Genomic DNA, 23,778 nt, shown 5'->3' on the forward strand with positions numbered 1-23,778 from the left:
TGACCTTGCTCAACTGTGCATTTGAGATTTGTCTTCCTCTCAGCTCTGCCTGACGAGGACTTAAGATGTCCAAAACAATTACATACACTTAACACCAGCTGTTGATACTGTTTTGCCCATGTCTCATTTTCTACAGGCACAAGGTAATATCACTTTATACCAAATATTAAAAATGCAGTAGGATCTATCATCTTTGATTTATTATAACATGATCCACTTCCAAGAGACTAAAATGGATAACAAAGTTTAAAAACCAATATTGCACTATTGAAAGAATGGAAGAGTACAAGGCAGGTGAGCACTGTTGAAAGAAGGGACGGGCTAGAAGAGCTAGGGTGACCATATGAAAAGGAGGACAGGGCTCCTGTATCTTTAACAGTTGCATAGAAAATTTCAGCAGATGTCATTTGTATATATGGAGAACCTGGTGAAATTCCCTCTTCATCATAAGTTAAAGGTGCAGGAGCTATACTAGAGTGACCAGATTTAAAAGGGGGCAGGGCACCTGCAGCTTTAACTGTTGTGATGAAGAGGGAATTTCACCAGGTTCCCCATATATACAAATGACACCTGCTGAAATTTCCTTTTCAATACAACTGTTAAAGATACAGGAGTCCTGTCCTCCTTTTCATATGGTCACCCTACTTAGTAGCCATGGCTGCATAAGGTTGTATCCAGTGTTGGCCCTATTGAAACTAGACCTATTGAAATCAATGACTTTAGCCCCATTTGTTTTAGTGGATCCACTCCAAGGAGGATTAACACTGGATATACACCCCATGCTTTGCAGGCATACGGTCCCAGGTTAAGTTGCAAGAGCTTCGGTATCAGGGCTGGGAAATATCCCTGTACAAAACTCCGGAGCAAGGCTGCCAGGAACAGCAGCGGGTCCTGGAGTCAGGGCGTTGAAACTGGCTTGGGCAGAATCTTCCGTGTTCTGTTATTGCTGGGGTATGACATCATCACGTGCAAGTCCTGTGGAGTCTCGTGGTTCTTTGCCATCAGCTGGCCGCTGCACCACAGGCGTCATGCGGTTTGACGTCACACGCGGGTGTTATGACATCATTGCAAGAGACCTGTAGGGAAGGATGACATCATTGCATCACGCTCCTCTCCGTGACACCATGACGTCACCCTGTACAGGACGGAAGTGACCCCTGAGCGGCGTGCGCGTGTGTCTGCGAGGGCTTGAGGGGACACTCCCACCCACGCACCCACCCACCGCAACCCGTCTGCGAGAGGAGGGATATGGAGCCTGACTGGGGGGACTATCTCCCCCGCCTCTTCTGGCGGAGGGATTTTGTTGCTTCCATCCTCGCGAGAGGCGGAGGGATATGACGCTGTGGGCGGAGTTGCGTGCCGTGCGCAGAGAGGAAGGGGATCCGGCAGAGACAGACAGAGAGAGGGAGACTTGGGGGGCAGCAGCGGAGACGAAGCAGGGAGGGGCGGCGGGCGACGGACGACGAGACCAGAGGGGGGGCCCGCGCGCGCGGGGGAAGGGAGCGCCACGCGAGACAGCCTCCCTCGCTCCCTCCCCGCCGCCGCCGGATCCTGCGAGCCAGCCACCCCTCCCCCATCCTTACTCACCTCACCGCCTCGGCCAATCAGCTGTGGGGGGGCGCGAGGATAGCGAAGGGTACCAGCCTCGCGACCAATCAGCGTTAGGGGCTCGCGGGACCCCTTGCTTCGAGCCTGAGCTAGGGCGAAAGGGGGGTTGAGTGGAAGCCACCCTCAACGGCCGGCGCTCTTAAAGGTACAGCTGGGGGGGGCAGCGAGAAGAAGGGGGCACTTTCAGCCGGAGGACAACAACCACCCCCCAGCTCCTGTCAATGGATTTAAAGGGAGCTCGGCCCTCTTAAAGGGGAGTTCTCCTCAAGCCCTCATTGTGGCTACGAGGGAGGGGCGGCTCTTAAAGGTGAAATTTGGGCTCCTCTGGAGGACTTTGAACACTGGACTGTTAAAGGGGAGTGCGAGCTGACGAGGAAAAATGTTTGGAGGGCGTTTAATTCCGATTGTTAAACGAGAGGATGCCTGACAAGGGGGAACTTTGAAAGGGGCGGCCATGCTGTGGCAGGAAATGTGCGGAGGGCTCGAAACCATAGATCCTTGAAGGGGATCGAATGCGAGGAGAAATTTTGCTTTTTGCAGCGAATCTGGATCCTTAAAGGCAAGGTCACACCCTGGAGGAAGAAGAATTCAAGCTTCCCCCCCCACACACACACCCCTTAAAAAAGGCAAAGGGGGGAAAAAGCACTTGAGCTTGGCAAAGAGGAAGCGACCACAGAAGTTGAGTCTCTCCGGTGGAGATGCCACCCCAGAAGTGCTCCTGGGAGCCCCTGCCACCGCCGCCGTCATCATCATCATCGCAGGGGAGGAAGTGAGCGTCCTCTGAGCGGAAGCCATTTGCCATTGTTGGCAGGAGTCACATCTGCAGTCTTAAAGGGGAGGCTGCCCAAGCCCTGAGAGCCGTCTGGGTACCTTTCAAGACGCCTCCTTGAAGAGAAAACCCCGAAGACGGCTGCTTGTTTTGTCTTTTCTAAAAATATATATGTCTAGGCACTTAAATCAGAAGCTTCCTTCAAGTTACACGTACTGGAATTCGTTCAAAGGGGTTTTCAGAAGCAGCCTTTCAAAGGCACCCATCCCATGACACTGTTGGAGGGATGTAAAATCCTTTCTGAGAGGCAACGGTGGTGGTGCTGGTGTCTGGGGAGTTTTTTTCTTCTGGACCCAAAGCACATGTTCAAGGAGTGTGTGCGTTGGTAGGAGCCAGTTTCGTGTTAAAGTGTTCTCCGATCGATTTCCACTTTTGAGCTTTATGTTGAAAGTATTTATTTATTTTTTTGTATAATTTAACGGCACTTTCCTTTAAGAGGAAGGCATACATGAAAAGGTAGCTGCCACCCATGCTTCCCTTGAGAGGGAATTAAACTTGAATGAAGAGGTTCCCTCCTGCTTTTGAGTAGGCTCTCTAAATCAAGGAAAGGTTGGTAACGACCAGGACGTTCTGTCACGAAATACGGAAACCTTTTCTTTTTTTGAAAGAAAGAAGAGGAAGGCCTTGTTCTTGCATTTGCTGCTTCTCTGAGAGCTGTCAATCGAAGGGGAGGGGCCAGTTGAGAGCAGTTGCGATGCACCTGGCTGGAGAGGGGTGAAGGGTGTCCCCCCCCCTCCTCACGTGTCTACGACAGCCACCAGACACAACACGACACATTCTCTGTACCTCAAGGGGGGTATCATGGAAGGAACAGCGGCAGCGTCCGCCCTGTGCTGGAGTGGTGGAGGAGGCAGCGGTAGCCGAGCACGGAGGAAGCGACGTTGCTCACGGCGGGACCGTGAGAGTCGTTGCACTCGCCGTCGTGGAGGCCGGCCCGGGGATGCTCCCCACTGCGGCCTCTCGTCGTCCTCGTCTTCAGGATCGGACAGTGAAGGCCCCTCCCCGCCGGCCCCAGTGGCACCTGGCAAAGGCCGGCCCCTACAGCAGCAGCAGCGCCGCCGCCGCCGGCCCCTCCGGCGGCGGAAGAGAGCCTCTGGGTCGTCCTGCAGTCGTGATGAGGAGGAAGAAGAGGAGGAGGAGGAGGAGGATCTCATTGATGGCTTTGCCATTGCCAGCTTTGTCAGCCTTGAGGCCCTGGAGGTGAGGAGGCTCCCCCTGGTCTCTGCCAATGATGGGCTGTGGACCTTCAGGCAGTCTGGAGGCTGCCATCAGGGAGGGAGGGGGCGGCGGCACCTTTTCTTCCATGGGCTCCCCAGAGTGAGCTGGGATAAAATGGAATGGGAGTGGAGACTTCTTTGGGTGCTGGTTTCCATTAGTACAGCAGGGTTGGGTGTTTTTTTTTGGGGTGACGATTGGAAACCCATCTCAAGAAACAGCAATGAAGGGTGGTGGACCCAGTGGATGGTCTAGGATAGGGGTGGGCAATTTCTAGGTGAAGACATCTGGAGGGCCACAATTCCCATGATCCCTCAACATTAGCTGTGCTTAACCAAAAAAAGCCTTAACCAGGGAGGTTTAATGCATCTTCTGAACAGGGCCATTGGGGTGTTCAAGCCATCTAACACATGACAAAGGCAAATTGGTTGTTCGAATATATTTTTGTCCTAGATACTGAGTCCATTGGGGATATAAATGGGAGCCAGGGCATGATGTGGTTCCTACATCCTGAGCGGTGGTTACTATTGGAGGAGGAGGCTCCATTGGTCTCCTGTATGGTTAGTCCACTCAAATAGGGAGGCATACAGATACTCAAGTTGAAACTGATTGGCCTGTGTAAGAAAAGGGGGGTAGGTCCATTGTTTAACCCCTGGGGTATTATTAAAGCAAAAATTATCCCTATATGAGAGGTTGGGGGGATAAGGTGCAGTTGGAGGAGTCTCTAGCTCTTGAAATATAACGATGAAAGGGATGAATTGGTATCAACTCAGGGGAGTGCCCATTGTTAGAGCTCCTACTTTGTTCATATCAGGACAAGGATTAAATCCCTGATGGTACAGCTAGATACACCCCCCAGTCAGTATAAGGTACCTCTTTATATTTTGTCCCCAGGATTAGGACAGTAGACATGTATCGTGCCAGGAGGTGGGGTACTGGGATGTAGCATCAGCTATAAAGCAGTAGAAGCATCAGCAAGCTGAAATTTGGGGTTGACATGGGGCTGTATTTCCTCCTCGGCTGGGATAGAACTGTCACCACTTTCCACTACCCAGTAGAATAGTAAATGCTGTTAGCTGTGAATTTCTTAGTGCCTAAATTATGGAAGTGTAATCAGCCCCCACCCCATCCCCTTTTGTCCTTCCAGGCATTTTCCTAGGACTGGGATATGGATCAGTAAATTATATATATATCTTAGCAGAGATGAGATCACCGGAACTCAGTAGGTAGCTGTTTCACCTGTTGAAGCAGCAAAGAAGGCTCGGCTTCACCCAGGAATGCTCTGGGCTGAGCTTGTAGACTTGTTTTAGACTGGCTTCACCTGCCTTTCCTGCTAGGCAGGACTGGGTGAGGAGCAGGGCGTGGACACAGGTGTCTTCAGCAAGCTCCAGAGGAACCGATCGTGTAGCTAAGATCTGTTCCCTGCACAATAGCACACAGAGAATCACAGAGCTGGAAGGGAGAGTGATCATTTTAGTTTTAACTCCATGCCCACCTTGGTATGAGCCGTTTCACACCTTCCACTTTTCCTTGTAGGAATTACCTTGTAGAGTTTTATCTTCCTCTGAAATCTTTCTAAGCTGTTGGCCTCTTCCTTGGACAAAAGAAATCTTCCACAACAGTGACTCCCAGGCCTATGCTGGTCATTTGTGGTTCATCAACAGCAGCTTCAAAATTAACTTTAAAAGCGCCGGCTTCCGGTGTACAAAAATGTTCACCACCTGCTCGCCTGAAGGAGAATGTTATTTGCCATAGTAGAGTGCCAAAGGACTGGCCCAAGATAACCCAATGAGCTTCATGACTGAATGGGAATTTGAACCTTGTATCCTAGGTGCTAGATGAACACTTTAGCCCTGGCTCTCAATCTGGAAATATTAGCACAATATTTAGGATATTGTTATATAATTTATTACATTTTTATCCCACACTTTGTAAGAGCCAGAGATGTGAAGGCCCGGAAAAAAATTGGAAAAATTTGGGGAATTTTTCCCCGTTTTTTCCCAAAGCCTCTTTTGTTTTTTTCCAAAAAATTGGAAAAAATGAAGAAAATTACGGGATGTTTTATTTTAGCATGATGAATAAAATGTTTAAGACAAGGTGTTCAGATATTTACTTCTCCAAATGGTTTCTAAAAACTTAACAGTATCAGATTATTACAATTTCTTTGCACCAAGGACAAGCAAGTTCTAGGTTGCAAACTGAGACTACAACTCTCAAATGCAAGAGCAAGATGCATTTCTGCCTCCAGGGGGCACCACTGCCACTGAAGCAGAGACTGAAACTGATAGCGATAGCTATAGGTCAGAAAATGAGTCTGATTAAATTTCATGCATATTCATTGAATAGTTTTTCTCAGTTCTTTTTATGGGAATGGGTGCTTTATGTCTTGACACTGGAGGACTAGCGGGAACATAAATATTTTTCTTCGTTACTAATGTTTGTTGTTTGTTCAGTTGTTCTGTTTGTTCTGTTCTTGTTTTTTAATTTATTTTTTTTTGCCTGCTCATAAGCTGGCAAAACCAAAGAGGTTCCTTACAGTTCAGGTGTTCCAAACAGCTCAGGAGCTTGTAACTCCATTTGTTACCCCAAAAAAGTAAAAAAGTAAATTAAATTTGTAATAATTATTTGAATATACTGTACTTTTAATATACCAAATGTAATAATTTTATGCCAAATCAACTTGGACATAATTACATTTTATGTTACTAAAGTAACAAAGTGACTTTCAATCTGTAAAGTGCTAATATTGCATTATTTCAATTTTTCAGAAAATTTCTGTTTTTTCCTGAAACCCCTTGGGGAAAAAACGTTTTTTTCCCCATGGCTTCAAAATTTCTGGAAATTTTAGATCACTAGACTAAGAGCTCAGGGTAGTCTACATGGTTCCCCCGTTAGCCTTACCAAGCCTTCTTTGCTGTGCTGGCTGGTGATGATAGGAGTTGTAGTCCAACACATCTGGAGGGCTCCATGTTGGGAAAAGCTGGACTGACCCACTTCACAGGGTTGTGAAGGTGAGAGGTATTGACTATGTTCACAAGACATGCTGTAGCTCATTGTCACTTATTTAAAATGTGGCGCCCATGGGTGGCATCCTTAATATTCCACCCCAAACTGTGGGTTGTCACATTGTGTGCACCCAACTGGTGGGGGTTATGTGAGGGTTAAAACCCGGCTGGCTGCGTTTTCATGACACAAGAACCCATGATCAGGAGTGAATATTCAGGACAGCATCTTCGGGCACTGCGGAAGACCACCCCCATAAATATGGTGGCTTAGGAGAGACTTGAACCCAACTCTTCCTAATCTTAGTCCAACAACATACCATGCTAGTTTTCCCACTTTGGAGATTCACTTTGATCTCTTTCCACTTTTGAGGTGTTTTTTTTAAAAAACAAATGAAAATTTCTAGCATATCCACACAATAAAGATACACATATTTGTCCCTGCCCCCAATTTCTAGTTTATATTTTTTGGCTGCTTTTCCATTTTCCCCCTGTGTAAAACAAATGATACTTTCTACCCCTGAGAGGATATATTGGCGTCTGTTCAGGGATAATCTTGGGAGTTGTTTCCTGAGCCTGGACTGGATCACCTGTGGTGGATTTGGTTTAAAGTATGCATGCCCTTGTCACCCGCCTGCAGAAGGATGCGTCCTTGAAGACCCCGGAGCGACTGGAGCTTCGGATGAAGCACTCTGGAAAGAGGAAACGGGGCGAGGGGAACAACTCTGAGCCCGAGGATGAGGATGGGAGCTCAGAGAAGGGTCGCAGCCGGGGCTGTGGTGGGGAGGGAGCACTGAGGAAACGTAGCAAGAGACGGCACAAAGAGGTGAGGCCTGGAGAATCTGGGGATTGGATGGAGGAGAGGAAGCTGAGGCACGTGGGGAATGGGCAGGGGAAAGCCGCTCAGCAGAGGTCAAGTTGTCTGCTGCCATTGGCGTCCATGTTAAGCATTAAAATGCAGGGGTGTGTGTGTGTTTTTGGGGGGGAGACGCAGAAGGCTTGACAGCAGCTGACATCATAAAAACCATCGGCGTGCTGTGCGCAGACTGGTCCAGTCAGGTGACTGCGTGGAGTGGGGCAGGGGGATGCGGACATGAATGGGGATCGATTGTGGTTGATCTGGGGCATGTTAAATTGTGTTCCTGGGTTGTCTGGGTTTTTTATTTTAATGTTTTCTTTCTAAGTACAGCATTGTGTCAAAAACATTGGTTGAACAAAAGCTGCCAGAAGTTGCTGAATCACATGAGTGCTGAAGACATTCTTGAGATCTAGGATATTAATGGCAGACTTGCAAGTTTTAGGGGAAATAATCGTTCTTGGTTGGCTGGGGGTGGGAGCCGAAAGGAACGAATTAACTCCTCTTTTCCATGGGAGGAGAGCAAACAAAACTCCCTCTCTTTTTCTCTCCCCACCCATCATTAATTAGTTATGGGAAGGGTAGATTTTACTGCCGGACCTAAGCCACTATACATCTGAAAAAGAGTTTCTTTGAACATTTGCAGGGTGCCTTTTCTTTACCGTGGACAGCACTTCTTATAGTCAAAATTAAATACAGATAGAGTTGGGAGTAAAGTGGGTGTAATCAGTTGGGTTTCCCTCCATATGAGGCCTGTGATTTGCAGGTGGGAGATCAACAAGTCGAGATCTTTCTGTTAGGTAGCGGAATCTGGGAAAGGAGGTTTGAGTTTTGGTGACATCAATAAGGATGTTGTGCCAACGAGGAGCCCCCGAGTGAAACACTGCTAATCGTTTGAACTGTCTCAACACCTCCGTCAGAACTGCAGTATGGCTCTTGGCATCTTCAAAACACCAGATGAATTTAGAGCAAAGGATTGAGGTGTTGCTTCTAGCAAAGGCAATGTGTGCCTGCATAGGGCCCGCCAGCCAGTCACAAGCAGGACCTTCCCCTCTTTGGGGAACGCAGAGAGAGTATTTGTAAAGCAGACACACATATTTCTTCATTCCAGTGTAGATCTTTCGGTCTTGCAACTGTCCTGCCAGAACAAGTTTGCCTGGCATCTGGGCCCATGGCATTTTGCCTTTATTTTGTTTTGTATTTTAAGGATTGGCAGTCCACAATCATTGTGTGTCTAATCTCTCTCTCCCTCCCCATCCCCTTTTTATTTTTTTTATTTCCAGCCTTCTCTCCAATCCTACCTGGAAACTGGATATATAGTAAGTGGATAATGTATATGAATTCTCTTCCTCACCCCCAATTTCTTGATTTTTGAGACCTGTCAGCACATCGTCCCACTCTTGAAACATTCTGCTGGTGGAATTTATTTATTTATTTATTACATTTCTATACCACCCAATAGCCGGAGCTCTCTGGGCGGTTCACAAAAGCCCTTTCCCCTTCAGTCAGGAGGGGTTGAACTGCAGAAGGGCCGGGAATTCTGGGGAATCTTTTTCTCCTTGGTGCTAGACCAGGGAAGGTCCTGGGCTATTGGACAGCTAGAAGGAGCGAAGTCTGCTTCTTCATACCCAAGTTAGATGCTGCTTCACTTCTTTGCAACGACTTCCATCTCTATGTTTTGTTCGGTTTTCCTTTAAGGCCTCAGGGCAGATGGACTAGGTTCGTGAGTGTTGGATATTAGCAGATCCCTGTTTCTGTTTTGTTCTGTTCTAACATCGATCTGATGACCCTGTTGTGCCCTTTCAATCCCTCCCCCCAGACACTTATGGGCCACAAGGTGGCCTAGTTTGCTCTTGGGCCACGGGAACCCGACATGAAGTCTTCAGCTGGGCCTCCTCCTTTTGTCCTCTGTCCTCCAGAGCAGCCTTCCTCAACCTGGGGCGCTCCAGATGTGTTGGACTACAACTCCCAGAATGCCCCAGCCAGCTGGCTGGGGCATTCTGGGAGATGCAGTCCAACACATCTGGAGCGCCCCAGGTTGAGGAAGGCTGCTCCAGAGCTTGCTTTTGACTAGTGTAAGGGTGGGGGGAAGCGTTTAGAGTCTGCTGCACTACTTGACTGTCTTCTCTTTCTTTCTCCTTTTGCAGTGTGATACAGAAAGCGACCCAGAGGAGCAGGTAGGCATCGACCCCCACCCCAGTCCTAGCATTTTCCCAGGGCCGGCGCTACCATTAGGCCAACCAGGCAGCCGTCTAGGGTGCAGACCTCAGAGGGGCACAGTATTGCTCCTTTAAGGGTCACAGTTTTATACAAATTAGCTGTTTTAAGAAAAATAGTAATAAAAGGAAAATATAATAGTTCAGAAACTCTTCTTGAACAGCTGAATTGAAGCTGGCAATTTGTGTGTGCGTGTGTGTGTGTGTGCAAGTAGCTCGCCTTGCCAAGGATGCAAAATAGTCTGGCACCGGCCCTGCATTTTCCAGCCCTTGCTTGCGATTGCTACGCCTGTCAGCACTTCCCAATAGCTATATATTTTCCTGAGTGGGGGGGATGGCCGGGGTGGGTGCTCTTCTGTGGGGAAACTCTGCAAGAGAGATCCAGAAATATGCCCGTTTCTACACATGCTGAGTGGCGTCTCTGTGTTCTGCTTCTCTTGCCTAATCCCGCGTAGGCCCTAAGCCAATGAGGACTGTAGGGCCAGTGGGCTGCACATGACTCCCGACAATCTGTGAAAATTTAAAAAAACAAACCAAAATGGAGCTCTGGGGCAAATTTAACTTTGTTCACTGGACTTTCTGCCGTTGCCTACCCCTGCCGTAGGAGGTCAACAGGAGCCCTTCCGTCGTACTGGAAGACTGTAGGAAGCCTGTGTAAACCAAGAGTAGCATAATAGTTTCCCAGGGGGTTGTTCCTGTTGGAAAGAAAGTGGCTGCATTCGACACCAGCTCCTGTTGCCAAGACATCTCACAGATGGCCCTATGTAGATAACGTGTCGGTAGCCTTCCCTCGATATAAACATAGTCATGCGTGTGTGTGAGCTGCTAGCTTAAATGCGAAAGAACGAAGATCAATCTAATGGGGTTAGAAGTCAGTTCCTGCTCGGCCTGCCATGCCAAGCAGCCAGTATTGCTCACCTAATGAGTGGCTCAGTCCTTCTTTGTATGAAGAGCTGTTGCAGCTTTTCCCAACCTGGTGCCCTCCAGAGGTGTTGGACTACAGCTCCCATAATCCCACAGCCAGCCTCTGGGATTCTGGTAGGCCAAGACCTCTGGACGGCACCATGTTGGGGAGGCTGAACTGCTGCATCTCTTGCTTCCAAAGGAGAAATACCTTGGGAAGATTTTGGACAGCTTTTCAGTTTGTATTATTATGAATTTGAGATGGTATGTACACATACCCACACCCACACGCACATCCATCCATTTCGTTTTGGGATCTAAATAACACCCCCACACACACAATGTTCCTTGTCTTTGCAGGCCTCCATTGATGACCTCGAACAGTCATTCACTGTCTCAACCAGCAAAGGTGAGGGGTGGGCGAACGGAGAGGGGGATGGCAGAGGCTGCTGCAGCAGTTCTAAAGTGTGGTCGTTTCGGGGTGCGGCAGCTGGCTTGCACGTGGGCAGAAGGGTCCTGATGCAGTCCGTAGCACGTCCAGTTAAAAGATTCTGGAAGGCAGTTGCAAGTCAGAGTAGACTGTACTGGTCTCGATCAGCCATCCCCAGCCTGTGCCTTCCAGAAGGGTTCCCAGCCAGCACGGCCATTGCTGCATTCTGACACATCTGGAGGATGCCCAGGCAGGGGATTTTTATTTATTTAAAACATTTGTATCCCGCCCTATATCATTAAGATCTCAGGGTGGTGTATGACTACACAGACAAACAGTCTAGCTCCCTCTGTTCAGCTTTGGGCATTTCTCTAGCCCAGCCTTCCTCAACCTGGGGCGCTCCAGATGTGTTCGACTGCATCTCCCAGAATGCCCCAGCCAGCTGGGGCATTCTGGTAGTTGTAGTCCAACACATCTGGAGCGCCCCAGGTTGAGGAAGGCTGCTCTAGCCGGATTCACACTAGCCTGATCCCGATTGCTCTCTTGGCCAGGGTGCTGGAAAAGACTCTGGTTGGCAGAATTTTATTCGAGTAGCAGGAGCCCACGCTGGATTTCTTTTCCTCTACCTTGTGGTGCATCTGGTGTGGCGGGGGTGGGGGATCTGAACGGCAACACAATGTACTTACTATAGCAGATCCTGTCTCTCTTTTTGAGAGCGAGGTAAACCTTTCTGAGTTCCTCAAAGGCTTGTAGTTGTAGTAATAATAAATAGTTATAGTACTATGCGGTAAAATGGTTGCTTAGTGCTGTTACCCAGTGTCCCCTCTGTTGCTGCCACCGGGGTGTCTACCAACTTTGCATTTGCTCTTTTCATAGATTTTGTAAGGGTACCATTGCTTGGGGATACTTACCTCCTCCACCCCCAGAATGACTCCCTGTACTAAGCTGCTACGGCTCCTGTTCTGCACAGCAGAATATGGCCGAGAGGTGACGCTTGCCCAGCCATTGAGCCCGTGGCTAGTTTCGGCTTTCGCACCAAGTTCTCGGTCCCGTGCTGTCCCTTGAGACCTCGCCGGCACCCTGATCTCGGTTTTCTCTTTTCTTCCCGAAGCCTCGGGACCCATTGGTGCATTAAACGGGAGCTGTGAAGCCAAACTCTCTGTGATCCCTAAAGTCTCTGGCCTGGAACGGAGCCAGGAGCGCAACTACGAGGCCGACCGAGACCCCCTGCTAGTGCCTTTCCTGCCCAAGGAGCCCCCTTCTCAGGCATCTGCGGCCCCCGTTCCAGCTCAGGCCTTGCCCCCCAGCCCGCCCGCCCCGCCGCCCGCCAGGACCCGGGCTCAGACGCCGAACGCTCTTCGCGGGACGCCCCAGCCCAAAGGCCAGCTGCCTCCGACACCTCAGGGGGGCGCAGTCCCCCACAACCTCACCCAGAGCCAGCTGCACATGAAGGTGCCGCCCTTTGCCAGCCAGACGCAGGCCCCGTACGCTGTAGGGCTGGACCTCAGCACTGGAGGGTGAGTCCTCGCGCGATCTCTCTACAGAGCTTACCCTACCTTTTCCCCTGTCTGCCCTCCTTCCATCTCTCTCCCTCTTGCCTCTCTCTGTTTCTGCCCTTTCTTTCTCCTTTCGTTCCCTGTCCATTTTTTCTTCCCTTCACCCACTGCTGCTCCTCCTCCCTGTCTCCTTCAAGCAGTTCCCCCTGGTGTTTTAATAATTTACAGCAATATATAGAGAACTTGAGAGTTTCCAATGGCCTTTGCATATCCTTGTAGCGACCCCATAAATAGGTCAGTATTGTCATCCCTATAGTGCAGATGGGTTGACTGAGGCTGGGGGAGGGGGGGCTTGCCGAAGACCACCTGGGGATGTACCGGCGAGATCTAAACTGCGACGCCCCAGTCCCCGCGGTCCAGTCATCTTGTGACTCCAATGTGCATTTGGGGTGCGCTTTGGCTCCCCCTCTTTCATTTGCTTCCCCCTCTTCTTCTTCTATAGAATTTATTTATTTATTTTAAAGAAAAGAAACTGTTCCGTTCCTCGAGTCTTTCCCCCGTCGCTTTCACGTAGGTGCGCTCCTCAGAAAGATGGACTGTTTTGGCAGCATTAAAGTGCAGATGTGTCCCAGCTGAACTCCAGTTATCTAAGCCACGGTTACAAAAACTCCTTTCCCTAAGGTTACTTTGCATAGAAGATTCTGTCGATGCTTTCTCTGGCTTGTACCCTTCCCGGCTCCTTTCATGACTCTTGTCTCCTCCTGACTTGTGCATCGCAAATTATTTTTCTCTCCCTTTTTCAGGTGCAGCCGCGGTGCAGCTCACCCTAAGCCCATCCTCCCGCCCTGTTCCCCTTCTTCCTCTCAGCTCCCTCACCGGCCCTCCACCCCCTCGCTGGCCCTGCCTCCCCACGCCTTTCCGTCCACCCTTCGGCCCCCTTCCCACCACCACCCCCCAGGCATGTTCACCCCCTCGCCTGGCCTCCCCCCGCCACCCCCGCTGCTTCAAGTTGCCGGGCACCCAGCTGCAGCCGCTGCCATATCTGGTAAGAGAGACTGGGTTGGCGGGGCGCGACGAGGGCTTTGGGGAGAAGAGCGGCAGGGGCTGGGAGGAAAGGAAGCGGAGGCCGCCATTGCAAATTGGGGTGTCCACACGTTATGCTGTCCACAGGCGCAGGAATTTGTACGCAGGCACAGGTCTTTGTGTGAGTGGCTTGTACAGAGGTCAGTTGTAGAAGTCAGCGTGGTCATGGCAGCCCTCAAAAGTGTGGAGTATAAATTGCATGGACCGCTGTGCTCCTGTTTTATATGCCTGGGTCCAAGCGGCGGGGTGGCAAATTTTGACGTGCGGGAGCTCATCGTGACAGTCCCCCATAGTCCGTAGCCTCAGGAAGAGTCCAGAAATTTAGGCGGCTGTGTTGATCGATATCGACAAATCCGTTCGGACAGTCTTCCTCTCCACCAGGAGCAGGACCTTAGCAAATCGAATGGGTCTTAATTGCCCATTTGATACCAAGCCACCCCAAAATACTTCACATTACAACAAGGAGCAATATATTGTTATAGCTGGGAGATTAATTTTCCCACAGCTACTGTGAAGACTGCACCAAGCCCCGAGAGTACAGGGAAATCTGGGGGCGGTGTGGGTGGCAGCGGATGTCAACACCCCGCTAATAAAAAAAGGTGCCGGTGTGGCATTCCTCTGAGCCTTGGGTCTGCTACATCCCTGATTGGATAGGATTGCCTGAAGTGAAGTTCTGATTTCATGGGTGTCCCTGCGGTGGATGTGGGGGTGGGTGGGTGAGGGGTACGGGTTGAGGCAATTCAAGGCTCTTGCAGTACTATTCGGACGGTCAGCGAGGGAAATGACGCAGCATCAGTTGTTCCCCCACGAGTGCCGGTCACACGACCAGGATCACCCTAACCGCACGTGCCGTGTCGCGGGTTGCCATGTCGCCCGAACCCGGTGTGAGTGTAATACATTTTCACCCACCGTACAACCCATTCTGCAAGCTGTGGGTGGTAGGGTGGGGGGAAATGCACGACGCTCGCGACACGTGATCCGTTGTGGTTGCGTCTGCCCCCCCCCCCCCCCCGCGCAGGGGAAACAACCGACGCTGCATGGTTTCCACCACTGATCACCGGAACGAGCCCTTTGTGTCACGTGAACCCCAGTTTAAGGTTTTTGAAGTAAATTTCCCGTCCTCATAGTGTTGGGGGGGGGAGATATTTTTGAACCTACAATGACAACCCGAAGCAGGAAATAGAAGTGATTCTGGGGGATGTTGTGGGAAAGACCCTTCTTGGAAAGGCTACGTTGCCGGCTGAGCTCCAGAGGAGCTAGGCTTTTCCTGGGGTTGTGTGTGTGTGTGCGTGACGACTTGTGGACAAAAAGAGTCTTGGCGAAAGGAGAACTTTGAAGTCCAGCCTAGTTCCAGTGCTTGTGGGTCCGTTGGGAGTTCTGTGGGGCAGGGGCTATGTGGAGTGGGAGAGGGGCAGGGGGGGCTCTTTCCCCTCGCGCCCCCTTTCTTCCCTCACGGGCTCCCCCGCCCCCAGCAAGGTGCCTCTCGGTGACTTGTCCTCCTGCTTCCCCAGAACAAGAACTGATCCGCCAAGACCTGAGCTCCCGATTCCTCACGGCGCAAGGCGGCGCCGACATGGGGGCCGCCGCCATCCGCCCCCTGGCCTTCCAGTTCCACCAACACAACCACCAGCACCAGCACACCCACCAGCACACCCACCAGCACTTCACCCCTTTCCCGCCAGGCATGGTGCCCGCGCCCAGCCCAGCCGTGGTGAGTGCAGGCCTGGGTGGCCTTGGCGGGCGCGGGGAATAGGCCTGAGCGTTGCAGCCTCCGGTGTAGGTGTGGTCCCTTTGGGTCAGAATTCTGGGTGGGGATGATCTGCACTTCCCCGCCTAGTCCTGGCAAGGAGTGTCATTTTCTGGTGTTCTTCATCCTCGCTTTCTCTGTCTCTGCAGTTTGAAAAATACCCTGGCAAGATGGACGGGCTCCTGAGGCATAATGTAAGTGAAGTCCTTTTGGAGTAGGGAGCGTCCGGCGGCAGGGTGGCGTCCGGGGCTAGCCTTTTTGGCAGGGCCCCCAAGGAAGGCCGTAATGCTGTGCCTCCTGAGAAAGGAGCTGACCGCTCCCCCGTCTCCCCGTGCCTCGGTTTCTCTGGGCGGCTGTTCCATCGCTTTCTCTTCTGCTTCTTCTAGTTTTATGCCGCATACCCCCCAGCCGTGTCGGGGATCTCCCCAGTCCTGCCTCCCGCTGTGTCCTTTGGCTCCCTGCAGGGGGCGTTCCAACCTAAGGTGAACCCTCCAGACCTAGTCGACAAATGGGCTTTCTTGGACGTGGCGGGCTGGGGAGTTTAGCATTCAGGGGTCTTCTCCCTACCTCCTGGCAATAGGGGGTGTGGAGGATTTACGGCAGAGAGGGCTGAGGGCCAGGATGCCTGGGTTCTCTGTATGAGCAGGGGATGCGGGGAGCCAGGGTGACCGGGGAACAGTGGAGCCCCCGAGGTTTGAGCAGGTGTTTGGACTCACGGGTTCACTCACTGGCTCTGGAAAGACTGCAGGGCCCAGCAGATGAGCCCTGGTGGTGTTTCTTAAAACCTCCTGCCTTCTGGGGAGACAATAACAAGGTCTGCTAAGTAATCTACAAAGCTTTATTCAGGCAATAAACATCTCTTCCCACCTGAAAGAGAGTTTAATCTCTAGGAACTTTCCCCTAGGCAAACTAAGCAAGACAATTGTCTTTTTAAGAAGAATGGAAAGTTTTTTTCAAAGACACGTTAACTTCAGAGAGACTAGTTCTGATGTAGCTTCTGATGGGATGCCAGCCGGGCTGACTTTCTCTCGCCTTCCTTTAGCTCCACCCGTTTTAGTCTGCGGTGTACTCTAGGATTGGCTAGCCTCTCCGTACTCTCCCCTTCAGAAGAATATTAGCTTCCCACTGACTGTGTATTGTTTGGCCTTGAAGAGATAAGCTCTGGAGAGGGGTCACTTCCAGCTAATGAAGAGTTCATGAGAGCTTTCTGCCCCACTAGTACAAGCTAGCCTGTTTCTAGTGCCAACTCCTCTACTTCAGAGTCAGATTCTGATTGATCACTTGAAACCCCTTCTTCCAACCCAAATAGAGCAGAGCTAAATATGACACTTGTGTGGGGTGGGGGTTAGCTAGCTTGCCTACAGTGGCATTGTCCCTTCTTCCTGAGTTGCCCAGCGATCCTGTTGGTTCAGAGAGGGAGGCTGGGAACCAAGACCCTTTGAGAGTTGCAGGTGGTGAGCCAAGATTCTTTGCTCCTGTGGGGAAAGCGTAGAAGCTTTGAGGGCGGGGGGAGAGGGAATTCCTGAGCTCTGCCTTTGAAATGGGGAGGCGTTTCAGGGCCCTCTCTGCCGGGCGTGACAGCTGAGCGAGCAGAGCAGGGCAAGGAGGGGAGATGTGTCCAGAGGTCTCTCCAACGCCCTGACTCCCTCTTTCTTCCCCAGAGCACTAACCCTGACTTGCCATCCCGGCTGGCCGTCCCGCCCAGCCTGGCCCAGAAAGGCACCCAGGTGAGCTTGCCATCGCCATCTGGGGTGGAAGGGGTGGGCAGGTGGGGAGACAACCGCTAACCCTCCCGGTGCGGCTTTTCTGTCTCCTTGCAGCTCGCCGATCCCTTCCGGCCAACGCTGAGAGTGAGTAAGACCCCGGGACCCCTCCTGGCTGCAATGGGATGGCTAATAAGTTGGGGGGGTGGGGTGGGGGCCGACCCAGCAAGGGTGAGAGGCGGGGAGACATACCCTGGGGTGCGGAGGAGTGACTTAAATCAGGATGTAGGGCAAGCTGTGCCTGGCCCAGCGGGGACCTAACGTACAGAGCTGACGGTTCCCCCCTCTCTCGCAGAAGCCCGGGAAGTGGTGCGCCATGCACGTCCGTGTGGCATATATGATCCTGCGGCACCAGGAGAAGATGAAGGTAGGGTGGGCCTGCGCCGCCTCCCCCCTCGGCCTGCGTCCAGTGACGGGGTGTGGCGCAGCTCCTGCTGGTGGCCGCCAGAGGGTCGCTGCAAGGGACAGGAGAGGCCTCTCCCCTACTGCTCTTCCGTGGGACCCTGGATCCAGATCGGGGTCTGTGAGTCTGGGCTTAGGAGGCTGGGAAACTAGGACCGCCCCAACCCCCCCAAACCGGGGCCGGGGCCGAGCAGGAGGCGTCCCTGCCAAAGAACGGGCTGTGGCTGAAGGTGTGCCAGGCCTGGCGCTCACAAGGGCCTTGTCTTCTCTGTTCTTTCCTTGCAGCTGATGCAGGGGGACCCCCACAAATTGGATTTCCGGAATGACCTCCTCACCGGCTTGCCTGGGACGGGAGCCTTTGGCAGTCTGCCGCACGGCCAGGAGCTGGCGCGCCCGGCCACCCTCTTCACGGCCTCTGGTCAGTGCCCTCTGCTCCGTCCGGGAGGGGCTTTCCCTGAGGTGTATAAGATGCCGGCCCCCCTTTGGGCTCACCCTGCCCCCTTTCTGACCCTCGAACAAACGGTGCCAGGCTCCTCCCTCCTGCGCCATGTGGCGGCTCCCCCTGATAGTCCACTTTCCTAGAAACCCAGCGAGCACCGCCCCACTGCATGATATTTCAAGGGACATTTTCCTCTGGTTCCGCTGTCGGTCAGACGTGGGTAGGTGTGCCCTACCTTTAGAATGGGGGTGTAGATCCTGAGACCAGTGGTATAATCTGGTCCTCCAGGGTTTCCCAGGAAGGGCTTCCCTTCTTGTCCCCAACTGCCGATGTTGGGTGGCTTCCCAACTCGTGTCGTTTCCCCCCCCCCCCCCAATTCTAAAAGGTGGCAATGCTTTTCCCAAGGCTCCGTTTCTGGCAGGAAGAGCTTTAGGTGACAAATAGGCCACGTTCTCATCCTTGCCCCCCTTTTGCCTTCAGCCCAGCCCACCACTAGAATGCAGGCCCCAAAAGCTTCTCCCAAATGACATTTGGCCCTTGGCCTTGAAAGGGGTTCTGCACCCGGATTTTACAGGGTTGTTAGAAGAAAACCAATCAAGACACTAAAATAGGTTGGCCCCATTCAGAAGACACCTTAAACCACAGCTTTAACCACAGTGGTTAAGCCAGAATGTCAGGCCGTGTTCAGAAGACACTTTAAACCATGGCTTTAACCATGGTGAATAAGGCATTTTGCTTTAGCTACCATGGTTAAAGCCGTGGTTTAAGGTGTCTTCTGAACACAGCCCAGCTTCCTGGCTTAACCACCATGGTTCAAGCCGAGGTTTAAGGTGTCTTCTGAATGGAGCTGTTGTGTACTGTATAAACTGCATGAGAGTAGCGAGGGTTCTTAGCCCTAAGGACCGACTTCGGCTTCCAGGAGCCCAACATCCTCTCGCTACGAGGCCCATCCTTTGTCCCACCAGCTGGCCTCTTGACCATTCACTCTTCGCTCTCTCCCCCGCCCCTTCTCTGTCTTGCAGGTGTTGTCCACCCAGGCAGTGGCCCCTCCTTTGGGCCTGCCAGCACCCCTCACGGCTCCTTCCTGAGCCCCAGCCCCCACATTGGTAAGAGCTGGCGCACCAGAGCGACGGGGCAAATGGGACAGGAGCCTGAAGCGTCCGTACGATTGCTCACCCCTCTACTCGCCTCTTTTCCAGATCCCTTTGGCAGGCCCCCCAGCTTCGCCTCCCTGGGGGCACTCTCCAATGGGGCTTTTGGGGGCCTGGGCAACCCATCCTTCAGTGAGTATTCTTGGGGGGGAAGTGGTCTATGAAGCTATCGTTTTATGAGGGCGGGAAGGTGTTCCTTGGGGTTTCCCAGAGAGGTTATCGTTCATGGGGGCAGGAAGGCTATATTTGGGGTTTCCCCAGTGGCTCCTAGGCCAGGTAAGCAAGTGAGGAAGGGTGACATGCCTATTTGATGGGTGGGGATAGGATCCTAGGCTCCAGAATCCCAACCCTTTTCTTCGACCCACTACATCTCACTATTACAGCTGGACAAGTAACTCCGGAAGCCTGATTTCCCATCCTTTACCATGAGCTGGAAAAAGAAATCCAGAAGTCTTAGTTTTTCACTCATCACACAACTCGCTGCTTCCTTCCCACAGCTGGAGGGAAAACCCAGGAGTCCTGGATCCCACCCTCTCTTAAAGCTTGGGTCTTGGGACTTTCCCCATTATTATTATTATTATTATTATTATTATTATTATTATTATTATTATTATTATTATTGCTGGAGCCACAGCTTCCCCCCCCCCCCAGCCCCTGGTTCTCCTGTTCATTCAGCTCCCTTTTCAAGGCCCAGGTGGAGGCTTTGCACCTCCATTGCAATCTTTGTTGGGACTGATCTCCACATTCAGAAAAAGCAAAAGGCAAAGTCCTCCCAGGGTATTTGGGTGTGGGGGAAGGAAATAAAGGCAAATTCTTTGCTCTTAGCATACAAAGGAGAAGCCTTGGTTAGAACCCTTCTCCATGTTTATGCTCGTTTCCTGTGTCCAGGAAGTTTTCGTTGCGAAGGATCATCCAGATAGGTCATTACCTCCCCCATTCACCCCAAGCAGCGTTTTGAAGTGGTACAGTTGAAGAGGGCTGTACCATGGCCTTTGCCTGAATGGTTGTACACCCAAGCTCTTAGTTACAGGCTTGTCCCCATGGGTATGCTGTCCACTAGTACAACTTGATTCCAGTGTAGGAACCAAGTTGATTCCATATTTGCTGGCTGGGCAACTCTGGGTGCCAGGCATTTTGATTATGTACCCTGCCGCTCCAGATTTTGGGGGCACAGGGTGGGGGGCAGCTGTGCTGCTAACATGCCAGGCCTGATTTCCTGATCTCCCTCCTAGACTCGAGTGCTGTCTTTGGGCAGAAGGACAGTCCTGGAGCTCCAGGCTTCCCTAGCCCTCATGAGGCATGGAATCGCCTGCACCGCACCCCCCCTTCCTTCCCCACTGCCCCAGCCTGGCCCAAAGGCGGCACTGGAGATGGGGCTGAGCGCGGAAGCACCCAGCACGACAAGGAGAGCGAGAAGCCCGAAGGGCCGGTGATCAAGGACGAAAAGGACAGGTGAGAGGCAAAAGAGGGACAAGGACAGAGAGCTGATGGCGGAGCCGTCTCACGCATCGGAGCGTCCTGCTCTATGTTTGAACAAGGGGGTGACTTTCAAGGCTCTTTTTGTTTGAAGGCTGGCTAGTCTTGGTCATGGGGAGAGAGGGAGGGGAGCACTGCGTGGCTGTATTGGGGATCAGACAGAATACATGGAGGCGATCAAAGTGGGAGGAAGGGGAAAGAGAGAAGGCTTCTCTCTGAGAGCGGGGAGGACCACGCTGCGGCTGTTCAGGCGGTGGTGGTGGAGGGAGCAAGGCTTGGACTAGGAGGAGATTGCGCCAGGCCAGCGCAGTACAGCAGGGAATAGGTTTGGATGGGGAAGACGTGGGTGGCTGCCAGCCAGTTATTAAAGGCCAGGTTGTAACAAGCTGGTCCCTCCATTTTCTGCACGTTTCAGAGATGCCCTCTTCTCGCGCCATCCGCTGCGTGCCTCTCCAGCTACTCCCACCCCAAAGAACCCAGCCCTGGCCCACGACGAGCCCCCCGGTCGGCCCCACGTCTCAGTAGACCGCGAGCACCGCTATGGAAGTCCGGCGAGTTCCGGCCACGCCTCCCGCTCGCCGTATCCAGAGCTGCCCCTGAAGAAGGAAGTCAAGGTGAAGGAGGAGCCTGAGCTGACGGGGTTTGAGGGTGCCCTGCGCACGGGGGCTCCCTACCACAGCACCCTGCATGTCTCCCATCCCCTGGGGACGCTGGCCGTATTCGAGAGGCCCCAGGCCGGAACTGGCGGAAGCGTCTCCCCGTACTTGGTGGCGGCCCCGCCCTCGGCGGCCTCCTATGCTGCGCTCGAAGCTTGGCGCGAGCCCTATCCCCGGGGGCTGGAGCTGCACCCGCTTCAGCGTCTGCCCCGCTACCTGGAGACCCCATCGCCGGCCGCCGCCGAGGACTACGAACGGGCCCGGTTGTACGGCCTGCCGCCTCCGCCTCACCCCGGCCTCATGGCCTACCCCCGCCACCAAAATGGGCTGCTGGCAAAAGCCACTCCCTCGGCCGCTGCAGCCGCCGCCGCTGCCGTGGGACTACTGAGTGCCCCCCCACCGCTCATCCCAGCTTCCAACGCTCAGCCCTGCTCCCCTCGACGGGCCCCGGACATCCGAGAACTGGCAGCTGCCTACAAGGACCGGGACTCCAGATAATGGCGCCGCTGTGAGGGGCCCTGGAACTTGAGCACCTAGACCGAGGGGCTTCCCACCTCTACTGGACTGATGGATGGCGTCCTTGGGAACCCTGAGCAGTTATCGAGGCCCCCTTTCGTGTTAGAGGGGGTGGTGGAAGAGTGGCCCTCCTGCCACCTTTGCCTACGTTAGAGGCCTGCCACTGTCCATCCCCCCCCCCCCGAAGGACTTGAGTCCCCTTCCGTCCTGGCTCAGGTTGGGGCTTAAGCTGATGGGGCCTCTTTTGGGAGGAGGGGCAGGAATCCAGGTGTTGGGGTGCCCTCGGTCCATATCCCCGATATCTACCACGATCCCTCTTCCTGCCTCTGGGGATTGCCAGAGGGTTTGGTGTCTGCTTCCAGTATTCCCGCTGGGCTGAGATTGGACTCTGGGGGAGGGGGGGAGGGGGTGTTCTCCTCCTCCTCCTCCAGCCATGGGCTGATAGGAAAGCTGTTTTCAGGGGAAAGGGGAGGGCTGTATGTTGGGGTGCCTCCCCCACCAGGCAGTGTAAATATTTATATATTCTGCCCCAGGCAGGTGGGGAAAAGGTTTTTGTACATTTATAAAAGGTTTGAGATTGTGATTTTAAAAGTGACTTCTCTCTCTTCTCCTGCCCTCCGCCTCTCCCCCCGCCACAACTCCCCTTGTTTTTACTGTACTGCTCTTTTCTATACCTGTATCTGCTCCCTGCCCGCCTCCCATCCCTTTTCCTCCTTCTGTAATTGATCGGAAAGGTGCAACAAGGGAGGGTGGGGTGCAATGCACTTGTCCAATGCCCTTTTCTTCCCCAGGTTGGTTAATTAAACCCCAAACTGGTGCTTCTGGATTCCTTGCTGTGTGTGTATGTGTGTGCGCACGCGAGTGCGTGTCTGTGTTCGGATGGCTCGGGGAGAGGAGGGTAGGACGAGGGAGCGGGTGGCCCAAAACTCCTGATTTCTGGCTGGGCATGTCAGCCTTGAGTTAGAAATTTTAAGTTCTGGGAAGGGGAAGCCAGGGCCCCGGACCCTCTTTTTGGTTTGGTTTTTGAAGAGGAGAAAGTGAGCAAGACACTGAGTCAAAGAAGTTACTGTTTTGATTTAGGGTCCCTCATGGTCCCGAGAGCATTCACCGAGCATTGCAATCATGTTGGAAGTTAGGCTGCAATTTTGGAGCAAGAGAGGGAGGCGTAGACGTCTGCCATTAAGGCAGAATCAGCCCTACCCCGCCTCCTCCTACAACTCCAACCCCCCTACCTAGCCCTGCCACCAGGCGTTGTGGGCCAAGACACCTGAAATGCACCTCCGTTCCCTCTCCTTGCCTTAGGGGCAAACTGAGAAAGAGACCACTGCGTACGGTGGTCTCCAACTTCATCCTTTCAGAGTGAGCCGTAGAACTGCAGCTCAGAAGACTCATCTGCTAGAGTCTTGCCCCAAGAGAGCATCAAACACAGGAGAGAGAGAGGGTCATCCAAAAGAGACGTTTGCTGGGCAGGACTTTGTGGAGTGGGCATCATGAAATGGTCCAAAGCAGCTACATGAGGGACTTGGGTTTCTTTCTCAGAATTGATGAGAACCTGGTTCCCTCCAGATGTGGTGGACTGCAATCCCCACAATTCCCAGCCCGCATAGCCGTTGGCTGGTCTATTGAATGTATTGCCACAAGCTATCCAGAGGTTTCCCCACCCCAGAGTGGGCTGCGTCACTTTGCTAGCCATTCTTGAATGCAGAACTAGATGTGACTGTTACTCTAACCCATAATAACAACTCCTAGGTTCTGAGAGCATCTGCTTTTGTGACAATAACATACAAACCACCCACCCCATTTTGTTTCTAGTCAGCGGGAAGGGCTGCACCATTTCCCCAGTTGTGGGGTCAGCGTGCCCATGTAGGGCTGCTTATTGCAAGGAAGCCCCATCTATGATCTGCTTTCAGATCCGTCACTGCCATAATAATAATAATAATAATAATAATAATAATAATAATAATATCTTACCCGCCTCTCCCTTTGGATC

General features: G+C 52.5%; 1 protein-coding gene across 4 annotated transcripts; it reads left to right on the forward strand.

The window, feature by feature from the left end:
- Positions 1–1,722: 1,722 nt before the first annotated feature.
- FBRS (fibrosin) lies at positions 1,723–22,614 on the forward strand. 4 transcript variants are annotated; one of them, XM_063138346.1, is made up of 18 exons: positions 1,723–3,637; positions 7,295–7,480; positions 8,794–8,829; positions 9,658–9,687; positions 10,990–11,038; positions 12,171–12,576; positions 13,359–13,600; positions 15,150–15,349; positions 15,535–15,579; positions 15,772–15,867; positions 17,047–17,112; positions 17,206–17,235; positions 17,444–17,671; positions 17,836–17,968; positions 19,012–19,095; positions 19,189–19,272; positions 20,373–20,592; positions 21,032–22,614. In XM_063138346.1, the coding sequence occupies exons 1-18, from the start codon at positions 3,239–3,241 to the stop codon at positions 21,768–21,770; spliced, it is 3,273 nt and encodes a 1,090-aa protein (XP_062994416.1). In that variant the 5' UTR covers positions 1,723–3,238; the 3' UTR covers positions 21,771–22,614. The 4 variants fall into 4 exon arrangements, with proteins under 4 accessions (XP_062994416.1, XP_062994415.1, XP_062994418.1 ...); XM_063138345.1 differs by having other exon boundaries at positions 19,012–19,272; XM_063138348.1 differs by having other exon boundaries at positions 17,444–17,515; positions 19,012–19,272.
- Positions 22,615–23,778: the final 1,164 nt, after the last annotated feature.

Source organism: Elgaria multicarinata, chromosome 11, assembly GCF_023053635.1.
Source record: "Elgaria multicarinata webbii isolate HBS135686 ecotype San Diego chromosome 11, rElgMul1.1.pri, whole genome shotgun sequence".
Taxonomy (NCBI): domain Eukaryota; kingdom Metazoa; phylum Chordata; class Lepidosauria; order Squamata; family Anguidae; genus Elgaria; species Elgaria multicarinata.